This window comes from Musa acuminata, chromosome BXJ2-2 (assembly GCF_036884655.1).
Source record: "Musa acuminata AAA Group cultivar baxijiao chromosome BXJ2-2, Cavendish_Baxijiao_AAA, whole genome shotgun sequence".
NCBI classification, from domain to species: domain Eukaryota; kingdom Viridiplantae; phylum Streptophyta; class Magnoliopsida; order Zingiberales; family Musaceae; genus Musa; species Musa acuminata.
In genome coordinates this window covers 20,885,392-20,909,279 of record NC_088339.1, presented here as the reverse complement: position 1 = coordinate 20,909,279, position 23,888 = coordinate 20,885,392, and the positions used below count along the sequence as shown (strand labels likewise).

Sequence of the window (23,888 nt, the reverse complement as noted above, 5' to 3'; positions counted from 1 at the left end):
TGCATATCTGTCCTTATAAATGTTGGTATAATATATATATTTGAAATAATAAAATTCTTCACTTTGATTCTGCTTAACTATAATTAGCATTAGTTAAATATGAATTTACATATTTAAATATTTTTTAAATCTCTTTGATATTTTTATGAATATTATGTATATTAAAAATGCCATTTAAAATTCAAATTGCAACAGAGATTAATCATAACGATATGTGCAATTTTGCCTACCAAATAGTTCTTCTTCCTTCGTCGAGTAGGAAGGAGGCAGACCCCAACCCAAATTGATGGACTCCGTCGTCCCAGTCAACGGAGAGGAACGAGCTCCCCTCCTCCCTTCTCCATCTCCTCCCTCCGCAGCCGTCGCTGAAGATGATCAGATCCGACCATGGCCGTCCGATCACGACCCCTTCCTGCCTCTCCCCGGCGGTGCGGCTCCGCCGGAGCCCCCCGCCGCCCCTTCCGATCCCAAGCAGCGGCTCGCCTCGCTCGACGTCTTCCGCGGCCTCACCGTCGCGGTGAGCGAATCCTATCTTTGTGTTGAAACCCTCGGTTGGTTTTATCCTTTTTTTGAAGGCGGCAGAAGAATTTTCGAATTCTCCCCGTTTGATGATGTTTTCTTCAGCTGATGATTCTTGTGGATGACGCCGGCGGGGCGTTCCCGTCGATCAATCACGCGCCTTGGTTCGGCGCCACGCTCGCGGACTTCGTCATGCCCTTCTTCCTCTTCAGTGTCGGCGTATCAGTGGCTTTGGTCTTTAAGGTGTGTCATCGATTCTTTCCTTGCTCGTAACAAGGCCTCGCTACGCATATCTTGAGTCACCTAGTTTCTTTCCTCTTCATTTTACCTACTTAAATTGCGTTCTTCGACACGTCTCTGGGTGGCGTCGTGATTTGTATTTCCGGGTCGCATTAAATCCAATTCATTAATCTGACAAGAAACTCTGGGATGAGTGTTTAGTAGGTTTCTTCTCATGAAAGCGTTTAATTTTCCCCTATCCATCAACGGTTACATAATCCGTTAAATATCTTTTGCTAACTATCTTTTGTTTGGAAAGAATTTTGGTTACTGTCTCTTGTCACCTATGCTCTTTCGGCAAATTTTGCCGAAAGAGCATAGCTTACTATCTTTTGTTTAGAAAGAATATTGCTGACCAGGGCTTAGGGTTTTTGCAGAAAACTCCAAACAAGATGGCTGCTACAAAGAAGGTTATATTGAGGACGATTAATCTCTTCCTCTTGGGGTTGGTACTGCAAGGTTATCTTAGCTTTTTTGCCCGACTGATTTGACATGCACTTTTCTATTCGTTTTTTATTGCCCTTGGGAATGACCGGTTACATGCACACAATGTATTATCTGTGTTGCTTCCCTTTTATAGTCCGCACAAGTGGTAGCATCTTTGTTAGCTTCTGAAGACTCTTTTAAGTTTAGTTTTATATGTACTGTCAACTAGTTAATTGGACTTTCTTCTTGTTCATGTGTTGTTCCTTTTAGGTGGATACTTTCATGGCCGTAATCATTTGACGTATGGAGTTGACATAGATCGAATACGGTGGTTAGGTATATTACAGGTAATCTTGGTGATTGAGACTTAACCAGCTGTAACTAATTGATACTGTTAAATCGCATCATTAGTCTAGGCTAACTTGTGTTAATGTTAAGCTAATGTCTTTGATGAAACTGAATACTCCTCTGTACCTTTTGGACAACTTTCGTGGCATCTTTTTGGTTTTCACAGAATATGAATTGAATCTCACCGGTTCATACGTGCATGGTTGATTATGCTAATTTGCACATGCTCACTGTTTATAATGTCCATAAATCTTACCCAGAGAAGTTAGCCAACAAAATCTTTGTTATGCATATTTGATGTGATAAACATTCGCAAACCTACTTGTTCAGTAACTTGTGCAAGTCTGTCAAAGTGGCTAAAATGATTAAGCCGAGTTGTAGTGGTAGGTTACAATATTATGTTCGTCAATTCCTCTTTTCTTATTAGTTAGTATATTTTCTGGTGTGTCATAATCTCATCAAATGAAAAGAGTGATATCCAATTTTCTTTATGATGTTCTAACTTGTTCTTTTAGTTGCTTTCCTCAACCTTCCTTTAATTTGTGAGAATAAAAGATAATTTGTTAACAAAATCTACTTGGAAAGATAATTTGTTCCTTTAGTTGCTTTCCTCAACCTTCCTTTCCTCAAAACTGAACTAACCTTGATGCCTTTCTTTAGTTAAACTGGAAAGGAAGATTTAGGTGCAATGCAGAAATCTACTTGGGATTCAATGTAGAGAATTTCCTTTCCTGTGTGATTATATCATGCAGAAATATGTAACATAGATATGGTGTTATTGAGGGCTTCAAACGCAGCACTAGGAGATTGGATTAGTGGGCAGTTATTACATGCATAATTATGATTATATAAAACTTGAATATATTTATCAATTTACACAACACTAAGAAATAATCTGATGTAACTATTTAGCTCCATCACCATTTCCAGAACAATGACAAACTATTTAGAAAAAGAAATTCTAATAGTGCAGTTTCTTTGTGTTGATGTGGTGATCATCATGTTATTGAAACTTTTCCCATTATTTATTTCTTAATAACAAAATTATGCATTAGCAATAAAGATAAATTATCTATTTTAGATAATAACATTTAGATTATGCTAACAACTCACTTATGTTTATCTAGCTTTAGTGAATTGGGAGTGTTTCTGGAGTTGCTCTTTTTTAGTTTTAAATATATTGACAAGGTACAACTGATTAAACATTATCTGGTAAATAAGAGAGCTGTTGGCATTCTGATTTCCTGTTGTATTTTATTTCTGCTCTAACTTAAGGTTGTCTGATTATGTCTTTATGTTTCTTAGAGGATATCAATTGGATATTTTTTAGCAGCATTGTCTGAGGTCTGGCTCGTTAGCAGTATACTGGTGGATTCTCCTATGTCTTATGTGAAGAAATACTACATGGAATGGTCAGTCATTTGTAGTTATTTTAGAGATTCAACATTCATATTGGAGGAATCTTCAATGCTTAGTAATGAAGACTAATTTTTTCTTTAAAAAATGGAGACTAATTTGGTATTTTCTCTTGATTTTCTATTTAACTGTAATTCTTATCTCTGCATCTTTGGTATGTAAATGATCTGCAGTAACTATCCTGATTGAGCTATTCAAACTAAGATTTTTTTTACATAAATGTTTTAGAGTTTCTGTTCTGTCATTGCCCAAGTATGAATAGAGAGTTAAGGTTAGAAGACTAGGAGACAGATTGTAGACTGTGATTTTATTTATTGGAAACTCTGTAGTTAAATTTAGTAATACAAAATGTCAAATTAATTCAGATACATTCCTTGGATCATGACAACTGTATGTGTGCTTGCTATCTGCTAACTGCTTTTCATCTATGCATATGGCACCCACTTAAGTGCTTTTATAAATCTCAGTATTCTTTAACGTTTTGATGGACCTTCTACTTCTTGAACTTCTTAAGCACTTGAGAGTTGAGACAACATTCTTGACTAGGTGTCAATCAGCTCTCAAATATTGTGACTATGGACTCTCAGTTTCAAAGTTGAGTTTGAGACTAAACTGTGCACACATCAAGATTCAAATTCAAACCTAATCTATATTCTTAAGCATGCTCCTTCAGTCATAGATGTGCGGTCTTGAAGAACATCATATTTTGTATCTAGTGCTCTAGGGTTTATTCAGTAAGTTAAAAGATGAGAATTTTTTATTTGTAATAATTCAAAGTGTAATTTAATGGATTAAAATTTCTTTGATGCATTGAGCTTACTTGTAATTAGTATAATTTTTCTATCAATGAAATTAAGTCAATTAACTTTTTTTTTTAGGTTTCACTGAAGTAGATACTGATCGATCCATTTTTTGGTTATAGGATAATTGCCATCCTAATATCTGCAACGTACGTTTGCTTGCTTCTGGGTCTCTATGTTCCAAACTGGCAATTCGAAGCTCCAGGCAGCAATTCCACCCTATCAAGTTCCTATTATGGAACCAAAATAGAAACAGTATGTTTGGGATGACTAGCCACGTTGATATGCTGTTTGTAATGTAATGATCATCTGCTCTATATTTGAATATAAGAACTAGACATGGCTCTTCAGTCGAATGGTATTTGTATTTTATGCAAAAGAAAAAAGAATATTTTGAGAAATAGAAAAATGGAAACCGTAACAATTGGCCTTCATGAACATATTCTTAGAATCCATTTTATAAGCATTAAATATGTTTATTAGTTGGTATCAGAATTACTGAAGCATCTCTTAACTTAGGTTTATTATTCATCTTTCATGTTTCTTGTTGTAGGTGCAATGCGGAGTAAGGGGTAGTCTCGGCCCTCCTTGCAATGCAGTTGGCTCAATAGATCGGCTTCTTCTTGGTCAACAACACCTTTATCATAATCCAGTATATAAAAGGACAAAGGTTTTTACCTAATTTTTCTTTAACTTCAAGTAGTAGATTTTTTCAGATTACTTATGTTTTGGCACTCATCATATGCCAATTAACATGTTTTGTCTTGATCAGAACTTTCAAGCCCTTATTTTGCAGGAGTGCAGTGTTAATTCTCCAGATTATGGGCCACTACCACCAAACTCACCCGCATGGTGCCTCGCCCCATTTGATCCTGAGGGTCTGTTAAGGTCAGTGAAGTTATAGACAGACGAGTCTTTTACCAAGTCATACTACCTTAAGATAGAAGTAACAAGTTCAAGAAACTAGATTCTTGCTAAACATATCATGGGGAAAACAACAGTTAGCTCATTGTCCATCTTGCATTCACTGCAGCCATTTTCTGGTAACTTATATTTAATTGTTGTCCATGCTAGTAATGATGAGTGGGGTTTTATTTAATACTTTCTGATATGAGAATTAATTTCTGGTCTTTTGTTTCTTCCTGTGGAAACTCAGTTCATTGATGGCTGCCGTAACAAGCTTTGCTGGATTGCATTTTGGGCACCTAATTGTGCATTTTAAGGTACGATCTACTTGCTGCTCCGTCTTATTGAGTCTACGAAAATGTTTGTTTGGAGAAATTATTATGTCGGATTTGAAATGATATTACTAGATTCTGTTGTCTGTTTTGGACTTTTTTTCTGTAGAGTCATGCTCAAAGAATTCTGCTGTGGTCCATCACCTCATTGATACTTGTGCTCTGTGCATTTGTTGTGCAACTATCAGGTATCGTAAGCTTCTCAATCATTAAAATTGTTTTCACAGGACATCTAATTTCTTCTACTTATTGCAAAAAAATTTCATTTCTCTCAGGCATGCCTTTTAGCAAGCCATTGTACACATTGAGCTACATGTTTCTTACCGCAGGAGCTTCGGGCTTTCTATTTATTCTAATATATTACATTGTAAGTTCATTTTCTTCTCTGCTCTTTTGTGAGTTTGTGATATTCATTTATTGAAAATTTCAGGCATTTGTATTCATGTAACTGGGAGATGTTGTGTTGATGCTTAGTTTATCCTTATAATATGTTAATACACATTCCATAAACAAATATGATAATAGACATTGTATATCTGAATTCTGATGTATAGGCAGTTGTATTCATGGCAGGATGCTACTTTTGCTTTATCTATTCTTCTCCAAAGACATCAAACTTATCCATGTTGGGTATTGAAATATCTATTGAGCAATAGAGAAGATTCACCAAAAGGCAAAAACAAATCTACTGCTTGTTTCTTATCAACCAATACAAGGAGTAACCCCAATGTCTATTGACAAACAACTTCAATGTGATTGAAATTTAACTTTTCTTTTCCAATTTTCATTCCAGGTCTACTCATTCAATCAACCTTGCGTCAGAGGCCATAATAACTTAAACCTAAAAGCTTATGTAGCAACGTCTTCTTAATATTTTAGTTTTTGGTATTGATGTCCTCTTCTCTGAATATAGTGTAAAAACTGATAAATGTGACCAAGCCATTATGTTGCAGATTTTAGTTAGATTTACGATTTTTTAACCCCTCCTTATTCCACTGCTATAAAAAAGTCTGATATTATGCGTATTTCTATCCTTCCCCTTGATGGCTTCTAAGTTAACATGCCACGCAACATTTGTCATTTTCGACAAAATGCCCCTTCAGCTAGATTCATGTGACTAAAAGCTACCAGAAAAAAATGTCCATCCTCGTTGATGGTGGGTGCTTTCCAACAAGGTGATGTCGATGATGTTCTATTTGAGTTTTCATGGCATGGTCAATGCTGGAAGGCCAAAAAATAAGGAGAGGTGAGCTCCCTGTGAGCTTCACGTGATGCTCGCAGCTCATAATTTGTTCATCAGAGGATTTATTCATAATGAAATTTCTGACGATTGGGTTTGCTCTCAGTGATTCTTCCATGGCTCTTGTATTAGTATGGTTTGATGTATTTGATTAAGTGTAATGTATTGTTTCATAGCTTTAGTTTGTTTCTTATCAAATGCCGTTCTTGTGGTTTATGCAGGTCGATGTAAATCAGTTAAAAATGACTTTTATTTTGTTCCAGTGGATGGGAATGAATGCACTAATTGTTTATATTTTAGCTGCTTCTGAGCTATTCCCAGCATTTATTCAAGGATTTTATTGGCGTTCACCACAAAACAACCTGGTATATCTTGCTCTTTTTCCTTTTAGGTGCTGGTGGACAAAACAAATGCTTTTTTTAATGTTAGCCTCCATACACTCTGACAATTACACTGTTACTAAAAGAGGGACAATTTGTTTGTCATCTTGTCTCCTCCTAAGAAATTAATGGGTTCCTTCTCTTATTCACGCTTATATATAGTGCTTATTTATTGTCCTGTCAAGGTATAAAACCCAGTTTGATTTGCTTTGTGGAGTTTTAATTTTGGTGGTCAAGGTGATTTTGCTCAAGAATTTTGGCATATTGATCCAAAATTTGTCAGGATTAAAGAAAAGAAAGGAACATTTCTATGTGGTCTCAGTAACCTATTTTGTATTGTTTGGTTAAGCACTTGTAAACATTTCTTTTTTTTTGGTTTAGTTTCAGCATTTGAAGTCTTCTACCTACCGATGATTTTGGTGTTACAGAAGTCCCAGTAAAGGGTGACTTATGCCTCTATATATATGTTTTTGGTCCTCAGTCATGCTTCTTTTTGGGCCTCATATTTGATCATCGTAAATCTTACTGTATCTTATGATCATTTGGCTATCTGACAACTTTTTGACATTCAATGATGTTTCGATGCTGAGGATGCCTTATCTACTGAAATAGCAAAATTACAGTTGCCAACTATGTACTATTGCTTTCTTATGGATTGTTCTAAACAGAAACAATGACTACTCCTTCCAGTCCTTTTGCACTTTGTTTTAACTTTTAACCACATTAGGCCCATTCTTTGCGAGGATTATCTGTTAAGTACTGTGTGAGAGTGTGGCCATTGGGTGGCACTCTGCTTTCCAATGCGAAGGAGATGTATGGTATTTGGAATTCAGTTTAATTTATTTTCAGGGCCTCTCTATGGTCATCTTCATGATTTCTTCTATTGAATGACCGTCTTTTTTATTACAGAGTTACTTGAACTGTTAACTGATAATTTCACACATTTATGATGCACATACGAGTCACCATATAGAAGAGATACTCGATAACCTCTATACCTGTTATCTGCCCTCTTGTCTTCCTTTTGTTGTCTGTGTCATCTTCTGGAGGCATCTGCATCTGCATTATCATATAGATCAAGGGCGATATCATAAGATTTCCACATTTGTGCCTTGGCAAAATCCATGTTTCTTCTGAGAAATTTTGGTTCATGTAGCTTGATTTGTCTTCTGTTGATGTACTTCAAAACCATCCTTGTGCTTTATTATTGACATTGCATAAGAAATAAAATCCCTTGCAGGTGAATGCCACAGAGTCAATACTCCAGACCATCTTCCACTCCAAGAGATGGGGCACTTTGGCATTTGTTCTACTGGAGATCTTGTTTTGGTGCCTTGCTGCTGGCTTCCTACACATGAAAGGTATATACATCAAGCTGTAAGCTTTGCTTCTGTAAGTTGTAGTCCATCTGCAAATAATACTTTTTCCATTCAAGCAACACCATACATTGTGAAAGACACATCTTTCAGTTCTTTTGTTGTATGATATCTCAAGTCTTTTGTTCCACATATATTATGTAATGATCCTTTAGCTCTAATTTGTCTTCCTTGTCATAAACAACTTTTGTTTTTTGTTTTCTGTGCACCTTTGGAAAATTGACTTCCTCTTCAACTTCACCTTGATTAGGATATGCAGTTATATGTTAAAACCTAGTTGGATGCATCCTTCTGTTTAAAGGTTGTCCTAAAAAACCTTGATATGGTACAGGAATCAAATAGCGGTCGGACCAATAAATATCATCGGTCTGATCATCAATATTGGATCATATAAGTTGGTGTTGGTTGTGAATGATGTAACTGTGTTGATTGGTTATTGACATTGGTTGAATTTAGATCATGAAAAATCTAGTAACGATCGGTTGAGGAGTAGGAAAATCAAGAGCTAAGTCACACATTTATTTCAAGATATATTTTAGGATCGACAAGTATCCCACCTCGTGAACATGTGTGCCCATGTTGAGGAAGACGGTACAACTTTGAGGAAATAGTAGATATAAGATTCTTGGTATTAGTTAAGATAGAATTACTACTAGCAATCTACATCAATCTCAGCTTGTCTAAGTAATACTTTGTAATTATATAGTCAATCTATTTAGAAACCAGAGTAAGAGATGTCTCAAATCCATAAAGGAATCACGTAACTAAGCTTGTCAGAAGGAGAACCAGATTGCGACTTGTGTAGTTGTCTAGCTGCTACGATCGAACGACTCCCTCATCTGCTCATAGAACCTCGTGATGAGCTCTGTTGCCCTCATGTCCACCGCATCTGGAGCCCCACCGTCGGTCGTGTCAAGCGCCCTGGTGTTTCTCCACTGATGAGATGTGCAGCGACTCATGCGGTTGGTGTGAGTGCCCGCTGGTGAGAGAGAGAGAGAGACTCTGTGGTTAACGGTAATATGTCAGAAGACAAAATTACCGTCAGTGTCTTTTTCTTTTGCGGTCAATTTGTGTAGGAAGGACGGCAATTTTGAAGAAATACTTTCAAAAAATATTTCCCTGAACTCATGCTGACATATTTATTTATAGAGTGAGTAGTTGAAGAAATATTTTAAAAAACACACTCCCCACAACTCATGTTGACATGATAGATCCGACTGTTAACTTATTGGATTCTACATGCCGAGTCTCAATTGACCCAACACATTGATTAGATTAAGATTCTCGCTTGTGTTGATTGCGAACTCATGGCAAGAGAGTTGAATCATGATAAATAGTTGGGGGTATTGCACAAAAGAGAATGGAGTGTAGAGATGAGAAATGAGTATCTAAGTTTAGTAGATCCATCTCCAACGTCAACCAATAGCCCTCATCTTTTTGTTTTTCCATTAAAAGATATCAAGGCAATTATCTACGCTCTTTGGAGCGAAAGAGCAAGAGCGAGGATGAAACACAGACGTGGATCAGCAGATCTCTATCTTGGGACTGAAATCCGACTAATTCATATATGATCCTGCATTTTTTATTTATTTATCATACAGTGAATCAAAGTTCAAAGCATGCTACCAACCAGCAATCTTTTTTCTTTTTGTTGTCTCAGTGACAGACCCTTTTGACTATAGTTCAACCATATAATCATAAATGATAACATCAGTTTGATTGTAAAAATCACAATAAAAATATCCAATCCTAAGTTAAGGGATGAGTTGACTTCGAAGTGGAATCTCTAACATGTGGGACCCACTTCTCAGCTGTAAGTATTCCTCTCGGAAATATTTTGAGAGCAAAATCTTAGATTAGGCTGAGAAAGTAGACAGGATGTTCTTCTTGATGATGAACTCATCTGCCTTGGAAGCACTAATTGACTGTTAAACCCACAAACCAGACAAAGTTTTTCCATGTTAGCATTTCAAGTGAATAGATGTTAAAAACAAAGACAAATCCTTTTTTTTTTTTTCCTTTTCCCCTCACCTTAGCCAACATGCGTTGCAGCCGCTCGATTTCCTTGGTAGCATAGTTGGCGCCTTTCTCAATGCAGCTTTTCGCAGCCTTCAAGTATGTCTTGCCATACCTGAATTTTCAGGACCAAAAACAGATGTAATTGCACAACAAAAGTGTCACAAGTAGGCAAATAGCATATTTATAATTGTTCTGGTTGCATTTCGGTTTTGTTATGTACATGTGTTTTACTTGTTTTCTATTAGGTCTGGAGGATGTGGAGCAGTGGAATGTATATGATGCCAGATACAGCAATTATATGTGAAGAAATTGTTGATATGTGCAACATTACAGAATGTTTACAAAAGCAAAAATACTGCAACAACACTAGAAAGTTTTGGCCGAGTTGGCAATGTATCCAAGTGGATCGTGTACGAAAGACCCAATCTTCACTCGACACACCGGTAACATAATAATGGCAAGTAGTCTGAAAGAAGTAGGAGATACAGCGAACAGCTGTTGAAAAGGTCAGCTTTCCAAAGTTATTGGTCACTAAAAACTATTAGAATAGACTTAGTAAAAAGAAATCATAAGTAACGAGACCCTGAACCATGAACCCAGAGAATCAGGAGGGTCTGTTTTTCCATTTCAACAGATTATAAGAAAAAAAGGTACAAGTCATTTCTTGCCGATCCGAATCATACACTGTAAGTATATTGGTCATAGGAGAGAAATAAGTAACCGAAAGTGACATACTGACATCAGGGCAGTAAGAGAAAGCAAACCGGCTAACACCATATTTTCTCAGTCACAATCAGCAGTACTGCTAGAGTTAAAACACTAGAAAAAAGACATTACCTTGCAGAAGAACCTGTAAGTTTTTCAACCTCCTCTTCCATCCGAGACAGAATTGTCTTCCGTTCATCATCAGAGGCACTCACAAATTCCTTCACTAAAGCATCTAAGCTTGCTACAATGCCAGCCTACATTAATTAAACTCCATTTGTTAGAAAGAAGCAACTAACCTAATTCATAAATACCATTATGATCTATCACCCATAACCTGTGAAGTAAGTTGGCCATTCGCATCCCGACTGGTGCCACACTTCTCATTAAGAAATTTAACAAAGTCATCTAAGTCGCGGTCACCGTCATAGTCTTCACCACCTTTGTTGCCCTTAGGGAAAAACTTCAGTGTAGGATAACCACTTACTCCATACCTGAAAAACAACAGGTGTGCTGGTGCACATGAGACCAGAGATGCCTAATTAATGTCCATTTTACATGGTGGACATTTCATTTGGAATCACTCAGAAAACCACTAATTGTATCAGATTTAAAAAACAAAGACAACACAATATCATAGTAGTTGAAATATCATATAGCAAAACACCCTACATCTTAATTTGACAACGAATGCAGGATAAAAAATATATATACATCATAAGAATTGAAGTAATATTAGTCAACAAATTCATCACAAACTTTTTATAATATGATATATATAGTATATCATTCATACTTCAGAGTGCACATAGTTTCATTTCAATACTCAGAAGCATTTTATACGCCAAAACATTGTTGATGTAACGTGACTGGGATATAAGGTTGCTAGTAATTATATATTTGTTATGTCACTTTTTCTCAAATTTCCAACTAGGAAAACTCACATCAAAATACAGAAGTACCAGAAGAAATAAATAAGAATTAGCAGAAAATCATCTCATTGTGTTGGACATATTGAAGGCATAAAACTATGATATTATGTTAAAATGGTTCATGAAAAGTTAAAGCACCTCCAACAATACCAAATCTAAAAACTTACAAATTTAGTGTTTTTAATTAAACTTATCATATACTATCACATTAATCAACACAAACAAGAGACATTAGCAGACTTCAAAAGATCAAAAGGAACATGCAGCAAAATTACAACTACAGCCTTGGATCAATTCTTGACCATGAAAATATCAGTAGTCCGATGACATGATACAAAACTCCAAGAGATTGTAAGAGAACTTTCCAGAGAATAAAGAACACTGAAATCCTAGACTAGTGAAACAAGTTGAATCCAAGTTGGTTTGTGTTAGAACCCTTGCAGATTCTAAACTTGGGGTTGATCTCTTTAGGGGATCGGCCTCCTTGGAACTCTATAGGGGTTCCTCCCTCCAAGTTGCTGCTCAAAGGCTGCAGAAAAGATTCATCTATTAATTATGAAAGAGAAGGAATACATGGCTATTTATAGGGCTTCTAAACCCTAACTCCTAATATGACTCCTACTCAAGACTCCTATTCCCTTACAACTCCTAATTCTTCTCTAAGAAAAAACCTCCTAACAGAATGTCCCTCTCAATTAGGACTCTCTTAGCTAGAGTCCTAACAGAGTCCTAACAGAATGTCCCTCTCAATTAGGACTCTCCTAGCTAGAGTCCTAACAGACCCGCCCTCTTCAAATCAGCCTTGTCCTCAAGGCTGAGATTCCATGAACTCAGGGAACCGGGTCTTTAGCTCCTCATATGGTTCCCATGTGACGTCTTCAAATGGTAGATTATTCCAATGCACTAGTACTTCAGTAGAGGGATGTCGGCGACGCATCACGATCCTGCGATCGAGGATGGCTTGTGGTTGGGCTTGAATAACTCCATCCTCAGTTGTGTTGGGCAGTTGGATTTGGGGTGACTCGTGTTCTCCCAACTTGGGCTTTAGGCATGATACGTGGAAGACAGGGTGAATTTTGGCATCCTCAGGTAATTTAAGTCTGTACGCCACGGCTCCAATACGCTCTGTGATCTGATAGGGCCCATAAAAACGTGGGGATAGCTTCATGGAGGCTCGAGTGTTGATAGAGAGTTGCTTGTATGGTTGTAGGCGAAGATAAACCCAATCTCCTACTGAAAATTCTCTTTCATTTCGTCGTGTGTCGGCTTGCTGCTTCATTCTGGCTTGAGCGGTAGAGAGATTATCTTTTAACAGTTGTAAGAGTTTGTCCCTATCAATCAATTCTTGGTCAACCTGATCTACCTTGGCTGAGCCAATTACATACTTTGGAATCACAGGGGCTGGTCGACCATACAATGCTTCATAAGGGGCACATTTTGTAGATGAATGATATGTAGTATTATACCACCATTCTGTCACGACCTTAGCTGGAATTGCCTAAGGCGTGAGGCACCCTTGCGGCCAAAGACGCGAACTTAGCTTGCGTTGCCTAAGTCGCGAGTCACCCTTGTGGCAAAGACGCGAACTTAGCTTGCGTTGCCTAAGTCGCGCTTCGCCCTTGCGATCTTGCTCCGCAAGGATCAGCCCACTTTGTAACCTCTCGCAAGTCCCGAAGGACCTGTAAAAGATAAAGATAGTTCGAAAGAACGAGCAACGGACAAGTCCCGAAGTCTCGCGAAAAGGGAAGCTTTACAAGCAATTCGACGAACACCTTGTGTGCACAAGAGAAAAGAGGGAGAGGGAGAAAAACAAGGCTTTCAAGGATGAACGAACAGCTGCAAGCCCACAAACAACCGCTCACCTGGTCCCGGGCGCAAAACCAAGTTCCCGTAAAGGTCACGTGCGAACTTGCGAAAGAGTGTTCAACGCCCGGTATATAACCGAAGCCCCATCCAGCCCTGTGCCACCCGGGGGGTTCCTGGGGTCTGAGATGGCTGACATTTTGGTGAGCGGAGGCAGCTCTCCGCTCACCTCCCGCGGCACGTGAAAACGGAGCTGTTTTGGGCTGTTTTGGGGCTGTTTTGCTCGGTTCGGTGAGCGGTCGCTTTGTAACGCTGCAGCTTGTTCGAACTTACATATTTACAAGCAAAATGACCCAAAACCATGAGAAAACATGCTGTTAAGCAGCTGTACATGCAGGTGTGAGCGACGAACGGTTCGTTGAACGGAGTTGTTGCGGGTGCGCGACGACCGTTCGTGACAATTCGGCCCAGGGAAGCCATTTGCCTGAGCCAAATCACCCCTGTTTCAAGCATCTCCTTTACGATCTTTTCAATTTCATCTTTCTGGAGGTGAGGATATCGGTACGGTCGAGTGTTCGCTGGTGGCTTGCCCGGAAGGATTGGAATTCGATGGTCATGTTGCCAAGAAGGAGGAAGACCGCGCGGTTCAGCAAATATGTCGGCAAATTCAGTAAGCAATTGGGCAAGATTTTGATCTTCAATTTCTATTTTCTTCTCTTCTTGTTGTGGCTGGAGATGCATCAAAAAGCCACTATTTATCTTGTGCAAAACTTTCTCCATTCGTTGGGTTGAAACAGTGGTAACGTTGCTTCCGCGTTTCCCGCGTAGGATGATATGTTTGCCCTTACAGTAGAATTTCATAATTAATTTAGAAAAGTTCTAAGAGACATCACCTAGTGTAGTCAGCCATTCTATACCAAGCACTGCCTCATAGTCATCGATTGGTAGGAGGATGAAATCGGTGATAATTTCTTGGTCTTGCAGTAATAGTTTCACCTGCGGGCATCTTTGGTCGCACTTTAGGATTCTACCGTCGGCAACCTTTACATCAAACTTGCTGCAACCTTCAATATGCAGTGTCATCCGAGCAGCAACCTTACTATTTAGGAAGTTATTAGTGCTACCCGTGTCGATGAGAACAGTGATCGACTGTTGTTTGAGAAGGCCTCCAACTTTCATCGTTTGCGGATTTGAGTAGCCAGCTAGTGCGTGTACCGTAATGTCGGTCGGCTGTGGCTCTTCTTCCATATCTTCTTCTTCATGTTCATGGCTCTCTTCTAGATGTTCAATGACCTCTTCTTCTACTGGTTCAATCATAAGAAGTCTACCTTTTTTACAGCGATGCTCGCGGCTCCACGGCTCGTCGCAATGCCAACATAACCCCTTCGCAGATCGCTCCCGAAGTTCTTCTCTTGTTAACCTTTTCGGTGCAGGGACTCGATTGATAGTAGGGGGGGCTGAGGGCTTTAGTATTGTAGGTCGTGGAGTGATCCTAGTCCTCCGGGCTTCATGGTTCAATCGCTCCTCTTGTAGTCGTGCGAAAGAGATGGCTGCCATAAGCGTGTAAGGTTGTCACGCCTTAACTTCTCCCCGGATCTCCGGCTTTAAGCCCTCAATAAAGGTCCCCAATAACTGTTTTTCAGACCAATCACGAGTTTGATTAGATAACCTTTCAAACCTGGTCTGGTACTCCTGAATGGTGGAGGTTTGTCGGATCTTTGCTAGTTGTCCGTCAATGTTCTCGTAATAAGTTGGTCCGAAGCGGATCAGTAGTCCTTCTTTGAATTGTCATCATGAAAGGACTCCATAAGTGTGTTCAAACCAGTCAAACCATTGTATGGCATCCCCTTCAAGATGTATAGCTGCAATTTCCACCATGGATGCATCTGCAGTTTTATGGTACCGAAAATATCGCTCCGCACGTGAGATCCAACCAATTGGGTCTCCTTCTCCCCATCTAGGGAAGTCCACTCTCATGCGCGAATAGTTGGGGTCGGTCATAGAGCCTCCCCTCTCTTGGAAGTCATCTCTTTGGGCATGATGTGATTGGTTAGAGCTCTCTCCTTGATGTGATTTCTTCGGGCTTGGTGGTCGGCCCAAACTGAATTCGGTAAGGAGAGTCTGAATCTTATCCTCCATTCGTGCCTCAAAGGCTTCAAATTTTGCATTGATTGCCTCCTCAGATGTCATAGTATATGACTCCAAATCTGTGATATTAAGATCTCTCTTTTGTTGACGGGTTAAAGGCATGTATAGGTTTGATAGAAATCCGTGAAAGTTTGCTGTTGCAATTCACGGGGAGATCAAAGGATGATCTGCGGTGGTGGAGATGACGGTGGAATTTGGTGATGATCTTTTAAGCAATTGTGGGAATTGCTTTGAGCGGTTGTGGAGGGTTGATGGATGGCAGTGGAAGGGCAGCGAGACACCAAGAACACTGCTCTGATACCAGGTGTTAGAACCCTTGCAGATTCTAAACTTGGGGTTGATCTCTTTAGGGGATCGACCTCCTTGGAACTCTATAGGGGTTCCTCCCTCCAAGTTGCTGCTCAAAGGCTGCAGAAAAGATTTATCTATTGCTTATGAAAGAGAAGGAATACATGACTATTTATAGGGCTTCTAAACCCTAACTCCTAATAGGACTCATACTCAAGACTCCTATTCCCTTACAACTCCTAATTCTTCTCTAAGAAAAAACCTCCTAACAGAATGTTCCTCTCAATTAGGACTCTCCTAGCTAGAGTTCTAACAGAGTCCTAACAGAATGTCCCTCTCAATTAGGACTCTCCTAGCTAGAGTCCTAACAGTTTGATAGCACAACAAAATGCAGTGAACATAATCCACAAAGCCTGACCAAAAAAATATGTCATTGTGGAATTCTGGGTAAGATGGTTTAGTTGTTGAAGCAAAAGCCAAGGACCACAAGCAACAATGAAATTTAGTGTAGGATTCCACACGATAGATATGCTGGAAAGAGAAATTACTCAAAGGGACATGAAAAAAAATGTAGAACAGGGGAAATAAAGCAAGTCCATCAAGTCAACTGAGCTGTTCGCATTAAGTACTATCATATATGCATGGATGGTTTTTCCTTCAGCTCTTTCGGCTCAGAGGCAAAAGAAGTCTGATCCCCTAAAGGGCTATTACCATGATTCATCCCTGGTCAGCAAGGTCTCAAAGGAAATAAAGGGACAAGCCCAATGTACAAGACCTCCACTAATGCACCATTTATGGTGGTTCAACAATTCTAAGCAGATTTAACATAAAGAAACAATTTTAGAATGGAAAATCATAGAGGATTTAACTGGATATTCAGTGTTATAATTGCATGATTAAACTTACTTTTCTGCTAAATCCTTGTGTTTATCAGCATCCAAGTTAGCAATTATAACATCCTCTTCCAATTTGTATGCAGAGCCTACCTTCTCATAAGTCTGCATTAAAATAAAACAGATCAGATCCCAATGATCAAATATATGATGAAATTTGGCTTCAAGTCATCTGTACTAGGAATTTCCATTCGATAATATACTCACAGGGGCAAGATGCTTGCAGTGTCCACACCTGTTGACATGTTAAGAATAATCAGTTAATCTAATAATGGATAAGACAAGGTAACTCGTGCCATTTATCATTGACGAAGAGCACTGAGAATGTAAACCAACCATGGTGCATAGAATTCCACAAGGACATCTTTAGTTTCATCAAGGACGATCTGGTCAAATGTCTCAGAGGTTAGAACTACTACATTGGAAGGGATAGATGCCAGCTTCACATTTGTTCCTGCAATAGTAAGTCCACAAATGACTCAAAAGTCAATTCATATGACAGAAGAAGATAAGAAATGATACTTGAAATTGATGATACATGCAAAAGTCAACAAGTATCAAACCTAACCAAAACTGCATTACATCTCTGACAGTGACAATCTGTGCAAAAATTCTACATTCTAGATTACAAGCACTAATAGCATATCAAAACAAAGTTGTACCTCCTTCAGTATTCACAAATTCAGCAAGTGATTCTGCAGTTCGTGGGCCTTCATATCTACATAATTATTAGTAATTAGTTTATATCATATCACAAGAAAAAGACTATTCCACAAAACACAAAAATTTTGAAGCTAATACCGAGTGGTTAATTGAGCAATGTACTCCTAAGATGGAATTACACTGACCTTTTTGGTTCCAAGGAACCTTTGGGAAACCACTGAATTGTTGGATAACCTGAAACTCCATACTTGCTGCATAAGCCCTTGTGTTCATCACAGTCCACCTAAATAGGACAAGTGAGCACTAAAATCAGAGCCAATGCATAGTCAGCAGTTGCTAGGACAGTATAAGAAGCCCTGTCAATCTTATCAAGCATTTTATTTATTATCATTATTACATAGCAGAATGATAGACCACATGCTACATACAGAACAATGAATAAATGCAGGAGAAAAGAAAATGGAACCTCAAGTATAAATCATTTAGTAAAACTAAGATAATAAGAATAAGCCTAACCTTCCCAATCAAAACAGATTTAGCCTTCTTAAAGCTTGAGCCCAGCTTTTCATATTCAGGAGCAAGCTTCTTGCAATGTCCACACCTGCAACCAAGAGCATTTTTAAGCAAAGACTAGAATTACATAATCGGAAAGGAAAAAACATAGATTAAATCTTTGTTTATGATACTGTCGTTCCTCAATGGAACTGTCAATCAAGACTTCTCACCATCGTAATGAAGCTCACTGTTCCAACACCCAGAAGAAACCTCAATGATCACAGAGGAAGAAACCAACTGTTCCAATTCAAGTTCCGCACCAAACAAGAATCAAACAGATTTGTTTCAACTAAAACAAATGTAGGACACATTCAACTGATCCAATATCAACGTTTCTCCGACCTTCAAGATATTGAGGCATCCAATTGCAAAATGCCTTCGACATCATCGGGACCACCAATCAGATGGAAACAACAGTACACTTCTTATTAAGACAGCATTTAGTGAAGAAACTAAGCAAAGCAATTCGTTAGATGAAAAGGCAGAAAAGGAAACTAATCGTGTGCTCCATCGAGATCGAGCCAACGCCCCCTCATCCAACACACAAACCACAAGATCCATGCATTAGAGTCCGATCTGATCGAAGGACTCTGCCGAATGAATTGGAAGACCGCAAAAGCTCCACCAGATTCACCGATCCGGAAGTAACAGAGAAGAATCGAGAATTAACAGGGTTCGGGGAGAGAGACGTAGGTTCAGGAATTACCAAGGGGCGTAAAACTCGACTAGGGCGCCGCGATCCTGGCCGACCTCCTTCTCGAAGTTGGCCTCGGTGAGGACGAAGACGTCGTCGTCGGCAAGGGCGCAGGCGAAGAGCAGAGCTAGAATTACGGTTCCGAGAGCGAACCAGATCTGAGATCGTTCCATCTCTCTCTCTCTCTCTCGCTTCTGTTCTCTGAATCAAGTAGGGGAGGCAAACGATTCATCTCTCCGCGCTTCCTAGTAATGCCAATTATAATGGAGCGAGGCCGCGAGTGCTTGGTGGAGATCCAAGTCGTCACCACGTGATACGACTGGCTCGTAGATCCAACGGCCGCAAAGATTTGAGACTCGTCACCGAACCCCGAAATGACCGTCCGATCCGATCCGATCCGATCCGAACCTATTAAATAAATGTAAAAGTGAGACCCAAATCGAAAATGATTTCTAAAAAGAAAAATACTAAACAAGAGGGGATAGAAATTATATAGGGACGAGGAAAATTTATATGAAGAGCATAATTTTTAACGATTTTCCTAGAAAGTATTTATTTTAAACATTTTCCAATCCGTATCCCTCTTTTTTTTTTCCTTCAATAATATCCTTAATTTTAAAAATGTTTTCATCGATTTTTTTTCACCCTTTTCTTTTTTTACCAATTTTAGATTGCTAGAGTGTTTAATTTAGCTCGTTTATAGTATTTTCAAACTGCACCTACGGCATTTTTACTAAGATACTAAAAATATTATAAATGTCATTAAAAAATTATCATAAGTGACTTCACTCGTGGACTATTATGACATCATATTTTTAGACTAATAATTGATTCGATTGAGGTTTGACGTTCATTTGAATTTTTCGAGTACATTTTGTAATGTTTTTATTGTTGTGATAAAGATACTATAACAAACTAAATTTTTATTTATATTTCAGTAATGTTAATACCTGTTTGAATCGATATATCAATTATCAAATGGTTTCTAATGTGTTAGTGATTTATTTAGTTCATTTATAATATTTTTATTGTAATGACTAAAATACTATAACGTGTGAGAATATTATGACAGGCGAAAAACTTTATAAGAGACAGTTTAGGATAGTGTTTAGGAAAATGTAAAATGGGAATAGATTGAGAAATACCGAAAATATGAATATTTGCCAAAAAAAATCCAAATTATATATGATTAATAAAATCAATAAATCTAAATTTTAAATAGAACAAAGAAAATGGGTCAGATACAAAAAAAATATTATTAAGAAAAAATGTTTAAGAAATATTATTCAGGTAAAATGAACTGAAAATTAAATCAAGAGCATATAAAAGTATCTAAAATTTAAACAAAACAAAAAAAAGGGTCGCATACAAAAAACGTTTATTAAGAAATTTGAACAAATAAAGAAAGAACCCTTCGAGAAGTATTATTTAGGTATGAGAAACTGAAAATTAAATCAAGAGCATCTAAATTGTATATAATTTTAATTAAATCAATAACATATAAAATTCAATAAAAAAGGGTCAGAAATAAAAAAAAATTTATTATGACATATAAAAATAAAGAAAGAACCCTTTATTTGATATTATTTAGGAACGAGAAACTAAATGTTAAAGCAAGAGCATCTAAAATTCGAAACAACCAAATTCAAGGAAAAGTAATAGTCAGATGTTTATGTTTACTCAGTAATTCAAAAAAAAAAACGCTACGCTTACGTGTTGTCACGTTTTTTTATTATCATTTCTGATAATGTTTGTTTGATGGTCAAAACTAAATATCACAAATTTTCATCTAAATATTTCCATTTTCATTTCCTACATGAGGTCGCAACAAAAAAACTTTTCTTCCAAATTAGGTAATTTTTTAAATTATGCTAAAAATTGAAATTAAAAAACATCAAATTATTCTCAATGTTTTGATGATTGTATTGTATTTTTTTTCTCATTGCTTCTCTCCCACTACTTTGGTTAACAACTAAGGACACCCCCTTATACAAATCAAAACTCAAAAGCCATATAAAGTGGGTCAAAACTGGAGATAAATATAATATTAGAAAAAAAATCAAAAGAAAACTAAACCCAAGCAGAGATGTTCTTGATAGGTTAGCTTTGAGAAAGGAATGTGACCTCAAAGTATGCAAAAGGCTCAAACCACAATCCAGATCCATCATGGTTTTGACATCACATGCCACTTTCGCCTTCTCCATGATCCACTGAATTAAGTGTCTAAAATCCACTATAAAAGAGAGATATCCAAAGAAGAATCACAGCAAGTCAAACCTTTAGTTTCTGTATCTGAGACATCTGTGGTAAAGGCAGAATCCTACTTTATGTATTGGGAGAGCCACTTGAAGCCATCACCATAGCCCATCTTACGAACAATGCTGCACATGAAAACCTCGAGAGGGCGGACGTTGGAATCAACAAGGTTCACCTTACCCTTACCGGTAGTGAAGTTGCTCAGGCCAAGATGGTAGCGCAGCTCGTCTTCAGATGCGGCATATGGGATGTCGATCTTGTTACCCAGAATGAGGAACGGAACGTTTGCCAAGGCATCATCGGAGAGAAGAGCATCGAGCTCCTTCTTTGACTCTGCAAACCTCTCCTTGTCGAATGCATCTACTAAATACACCACCGCATCCACCTGTTCAGAAAAGATGGCAATCCATTTGGAACACCTTAAAGCACAAAAGAAAAGGAAACACAATTCTAAGCACCTGCAAAATTTCTACATTCATCTAACTACGAAAAAGTCATCTGTATTCATAATCATAAGAGTGATTGTCTTTTTGTAAGTCATAATTTTTTTTAACATTCAACAACTCATTCCCGCTAAAGATACTTAGTTGCCCTCAAGACTATTCTATCAAGGGCAAACAAGACAGGTGCAACATCCATGAATGTTTGAAGAGATATGATCAAATGTCAAACAAGATATGAAACAGATTATTGATCCTACGACATATAAATCAAAAGTTAAAAGTAAAATAAAAATCCTAATTAGAAGCCAAAAAGACACAAGTGAAATTAAAAGGGCTCAAAGACTTCGTCATGTGGTCCACTGATTCACCAGGTTTGGAAACTTCCCCACATAGCAACCAAACAAAAAATTCAGAATCTAAATAAGGCATCTACTGTTTTAGTCTTGTGACAACTTGGGAGGATATTTTTAGTTTCATGTAGTACCAACTTGAGGAATCTTCCAGACCATAAAAGCTCATTAGATCACATACTAGTAGTCAAGCTTGCACCTTTTAGTTTTGCCTTCCAAAAATTGCCCTCAAACCACCTGATCATGTTCACTGTAAACCAAGGATGGGATACATTTCGCTTAAAAGGACTTCCAGGTGAGTTTGGTCTCAATTCAATTGAAGGGCCAGCCAATTTTTGGCCAATATTTTAGCATGTTATTTAGGCTTGAAAACCATGGACCATGAGAGTAAGGACCTCTACAGGCCTTGATGGCTAGATCCATTAATTGCTCCTCACTATTTTTATTCTTCCGAAGAAGTATAGAGCTCCAGCCTCAAATACATCCAATAGTAACAAAAAATTTAACAAGTTAATTATTAACAGTCTCTATCTTCTCTTACTACCATCCTAACAATGAAATATAATCATCCAATAGCACACATGCAGAAGTGACAAGAGCACATATTCTGCTGGACTCGCAAAAGGATATGGAAGAACAACTCATTAATCTCCAATGGATTCTGAATCTCCAACCCCAGGCTAACAACCATGTTGCACCATTTAAAGCAGATTGTCGCACAGCATATGTATCGAACAAGACAAGGATGTGCTTGGGCGACAACTTCATAAGGATTTTCCAATTCGATATTAATTTTGGTGGCTTATTTGATGGTATACAACCTGTATTATCAGATGTCATCGAATAAAATAATAATAAATCAAAATGATGGTAATGTACTGGTATTCCACTATACTTTTCTATATTGATACTTGGTCGGATTGGCATGTACCAACCTATACATACCAGTCCAACTGATTCGTGTTTGACGACCATGGATTAATACCTACATGGATTTAGATATCTGATATAGAAGATGTCATATGCAAAACCTAAGAAAAAAAACTTCTAATAGAGGTTCCTATGGATAAGATATCATACAAGAAGGCAAAATTAATAACAGTAGCAATAAATCCCTGTTCTAGTTGAAGGTATTTTTCTTTCAGCAGCACTCGGTGGAAAACAACTCTAATCTAATGAAGTAGAATACCTGAAACAGGTCCAAGGAAGACAATACCTAGTGATAACAGATTATTTTCTTTCCCACTTGCATAATGAAAGGTAAAGTTTAGACGATGAGATTTAGACCTTCGCATAGTAATCCTTCCAGACACGTCGTGCGATCTGATGGCCTCCCAGATCGAAGGCCTTGAACTTGATCTTCCCAATACTCAGCTCCTCCGACGTTGGGTACTGCGTCGGCTGGTGCTGAACCAATCTCTGCATTCGAGAAGAAAAAAAATCCAACCAACATCTCCTTAAATTCCGAAATCACAGAATATGGACCCACAAAAATCAAATTGGAAAGCTCCAGAAGGAACCCATCAAATGTGAAACCTCGTCCTTGAGCATATGCAGCAGCGTCGTCTTTCCAGCATTATCGAGCCCCAGGAACAGGATCTTGGCCTCCTTCTGCCACAGGCCCAGCGAGGCCAGGACGCCGTAGAACCAATCTACGAGGAACATCGCCGCCGGAGTGGATCCGCCCCGAACGCGACCGGATCTATCGGATCGCCGCGAGATCTCGCCGGATTCCGGCCGGAAGAGAACGGATCCGGCGGTCGGAATGGGTTCTGAGCCGAAGTCACCAACCAAAACGCCGGAAATCAAACAAAAATCTCGGCGATGGGAGGGGAGCAGCAAAGGAATGGAACCCAGATATGGGGAGGAGTCGCAGGCAAATGGTTCGGGTAGAGGATTACGTGGCCATTCCGCGCTGCCACTATCGCAAATCCGTGCGGAGGCACAGACCGCACATTACGTAAGCATTTGGACGAACGTTTTATGCGTACAATTATGTTATAAGCATGTTAATTTGGGCTTCAGAAAAATAAGTATGATTTAGATTAATTTTGTTAATCACGAAGATAAATAATAAAATATATATGATATTGTCTTATAATTTCGATAAGAAGGCT

General features: G+C 38.3%; 3 protein-coding genes across 4 annotated transcripts; 1 reads left to right on the top strand and 2 right to left on the bottom strand.

Annotated features, from left to right (window-relative positions):
* Positions 1–214: 214 nt before the first annotated feature.
* LOC135605291 (uncharacterized) lies at positions 215–8,152 on the top strand. 2 transcript variants are annotated; one of them, XM_065095206.1, is made up of 13 exons: positions 215–517; positions 625–762; positions 1,176–1,257; positions 1,495–1,571; positions 2,878–2,984; positions 3,911–4,043; positions 4,342–4,458; positions 4,561–4,676; positions 4,945–5,011; positions 5,136–5,214; positions 5,302–5,393; positions 6,488–6,631; positions 7,887–8,152. In XM_065095206.1, the coding sequence occupies exons 1-13, from the start codon at positions 287–289 to the stop codon at positions 8,025–8,027; spliced, it is 1,524 nt and encodes a 507-aa protein (XP_064951278.1). In that variant the 5' UTR covers positions 215–286; the 3' UTR covers positions 8,028–8,152. The 2 variants fall into 2 exon arrangements, with proteins under 2 accessions (XP_064951278.1, XP_064951279.1); XM_065095207.1 differs by having other exon boundaries at positions 216–517; positions 4,585–4,676.
* Positions 8,153–9,579: 1,427 nt separating this feature from the next.
* LOC103969830 (protein disulfide isomerase-like 2-2) lies at positions 9,580–18,962 on the bottom strand. The gene is made up of 11 exons (XM_009383475.2): positions 18,735–18,962; positions 17,990–18,074; positions 17,659–17,756; positions 17,473–17,528; positions 17,147–17,264; positions 17,018–17,045; positions 16,824–16,915; positions 11,084–11,240; positions 10,879–11,003; positions 10,054–10,153; positions 9,580–9,947 (listed from the first exon to the last, which is right to left on the bottom strand). Exons 1-11 carry the CDS (start codon positions 18,893–18,895, stop codon positions 9,879–9,881), a joined length of 1,089 nt encoding a protein of 362 aa, XP_009381750.2. The 5' UTR covers positions 18,896–18,962; the 3' UTR covers positions 9,580–9,878.
* Positions 18,963–20,937: 1,975 nt separating this feature from the next.
* On the bottom strand, positions 20,938–23,719 carry LOC103969819 (GTP-binding protein SAR1A). The gene is made up of 3 exons (XM_009383465.3): positions 23,308–23,719; positions 23,059–23,190; positions 20,938–21,363 (listed from the first exon to the last, which is right to left on the bottom strand). The coding sequence occupies exons 1-3, from the start codon at positions 23,434–23,436 to the stop codon at positions 21,043–21,045; spliced, it is 582 nt and encodes a 193-aa protein (XP_009381740.1). The 5' UTR covers positions 23,437–23,719; the 3' UTR covers positions 20,938–21,042.
* Positions 23,720–23,888: the final 169 nt, after the last annotated feature.

Coding starts and splice junctions, on each gene's coding strand:
- LOC103969830 (XM_009383475.2), bottom strand. CDS start 18,895: ATGGAACGATCTCAGATCTGGTTCGCTCTCGGAACCGTAATTCTAGCT. Junction 18,075..18,734: donor GTCGAGTTTTACGCCCCTTG/GTAATTCCTGAA, acceptor TCTTGGTTGCAG/GTGTGGACATTGCAAGAAGC. Junction 17,046..17,146: donor GTGGAATTCTATGCACCATG/GTTGGTTTACAT, acceptor ACATGTCAACAG/GTGTGGACACTGCAAGCATC.
- LOC135605291 (XM_065095206.1), top strand. CDS start 287: ATGGACTCCGTCGTCCCAGTCAACGGAGAGGAACGAGCTCCCCTCCTC. Junction 1,258..1,494: donor CTTGGGGTTGGTACTGCAAG/GTTATCTTAGCT, acceptor TGTTCCTTTTAG/GTGGATACTTTCATGGCCGT. Junction 4,459..4,560: donor CAGTATATAAAAGGACAAAG/GTTTTTACCTAA, acceptor TGTCTTGATCAG/AACTTTCAAGCCCTTATTTT.
- LOC103969819 (XM_009383465.3), bottom strand. CDS start 23,436: ATGTTCCTCGTAGATTGGTTCTACGGCGTCCTGGCCTCGCTGGGCCTG. Junction 23,191..23,307: donor TGCATATGCTCAAGGACGAG/GTTTCACATTTG, acceptor TCTCGAATGCAG/AGATTGGTTCAGCACCAGCC. Junction 21,364..23,058: donor GGAAGGATTACTATGCGAAG/GTCTAAATCTCA, acceptor TTTTCTGAACAG/GTGGATGCGGTGGTGTATTT.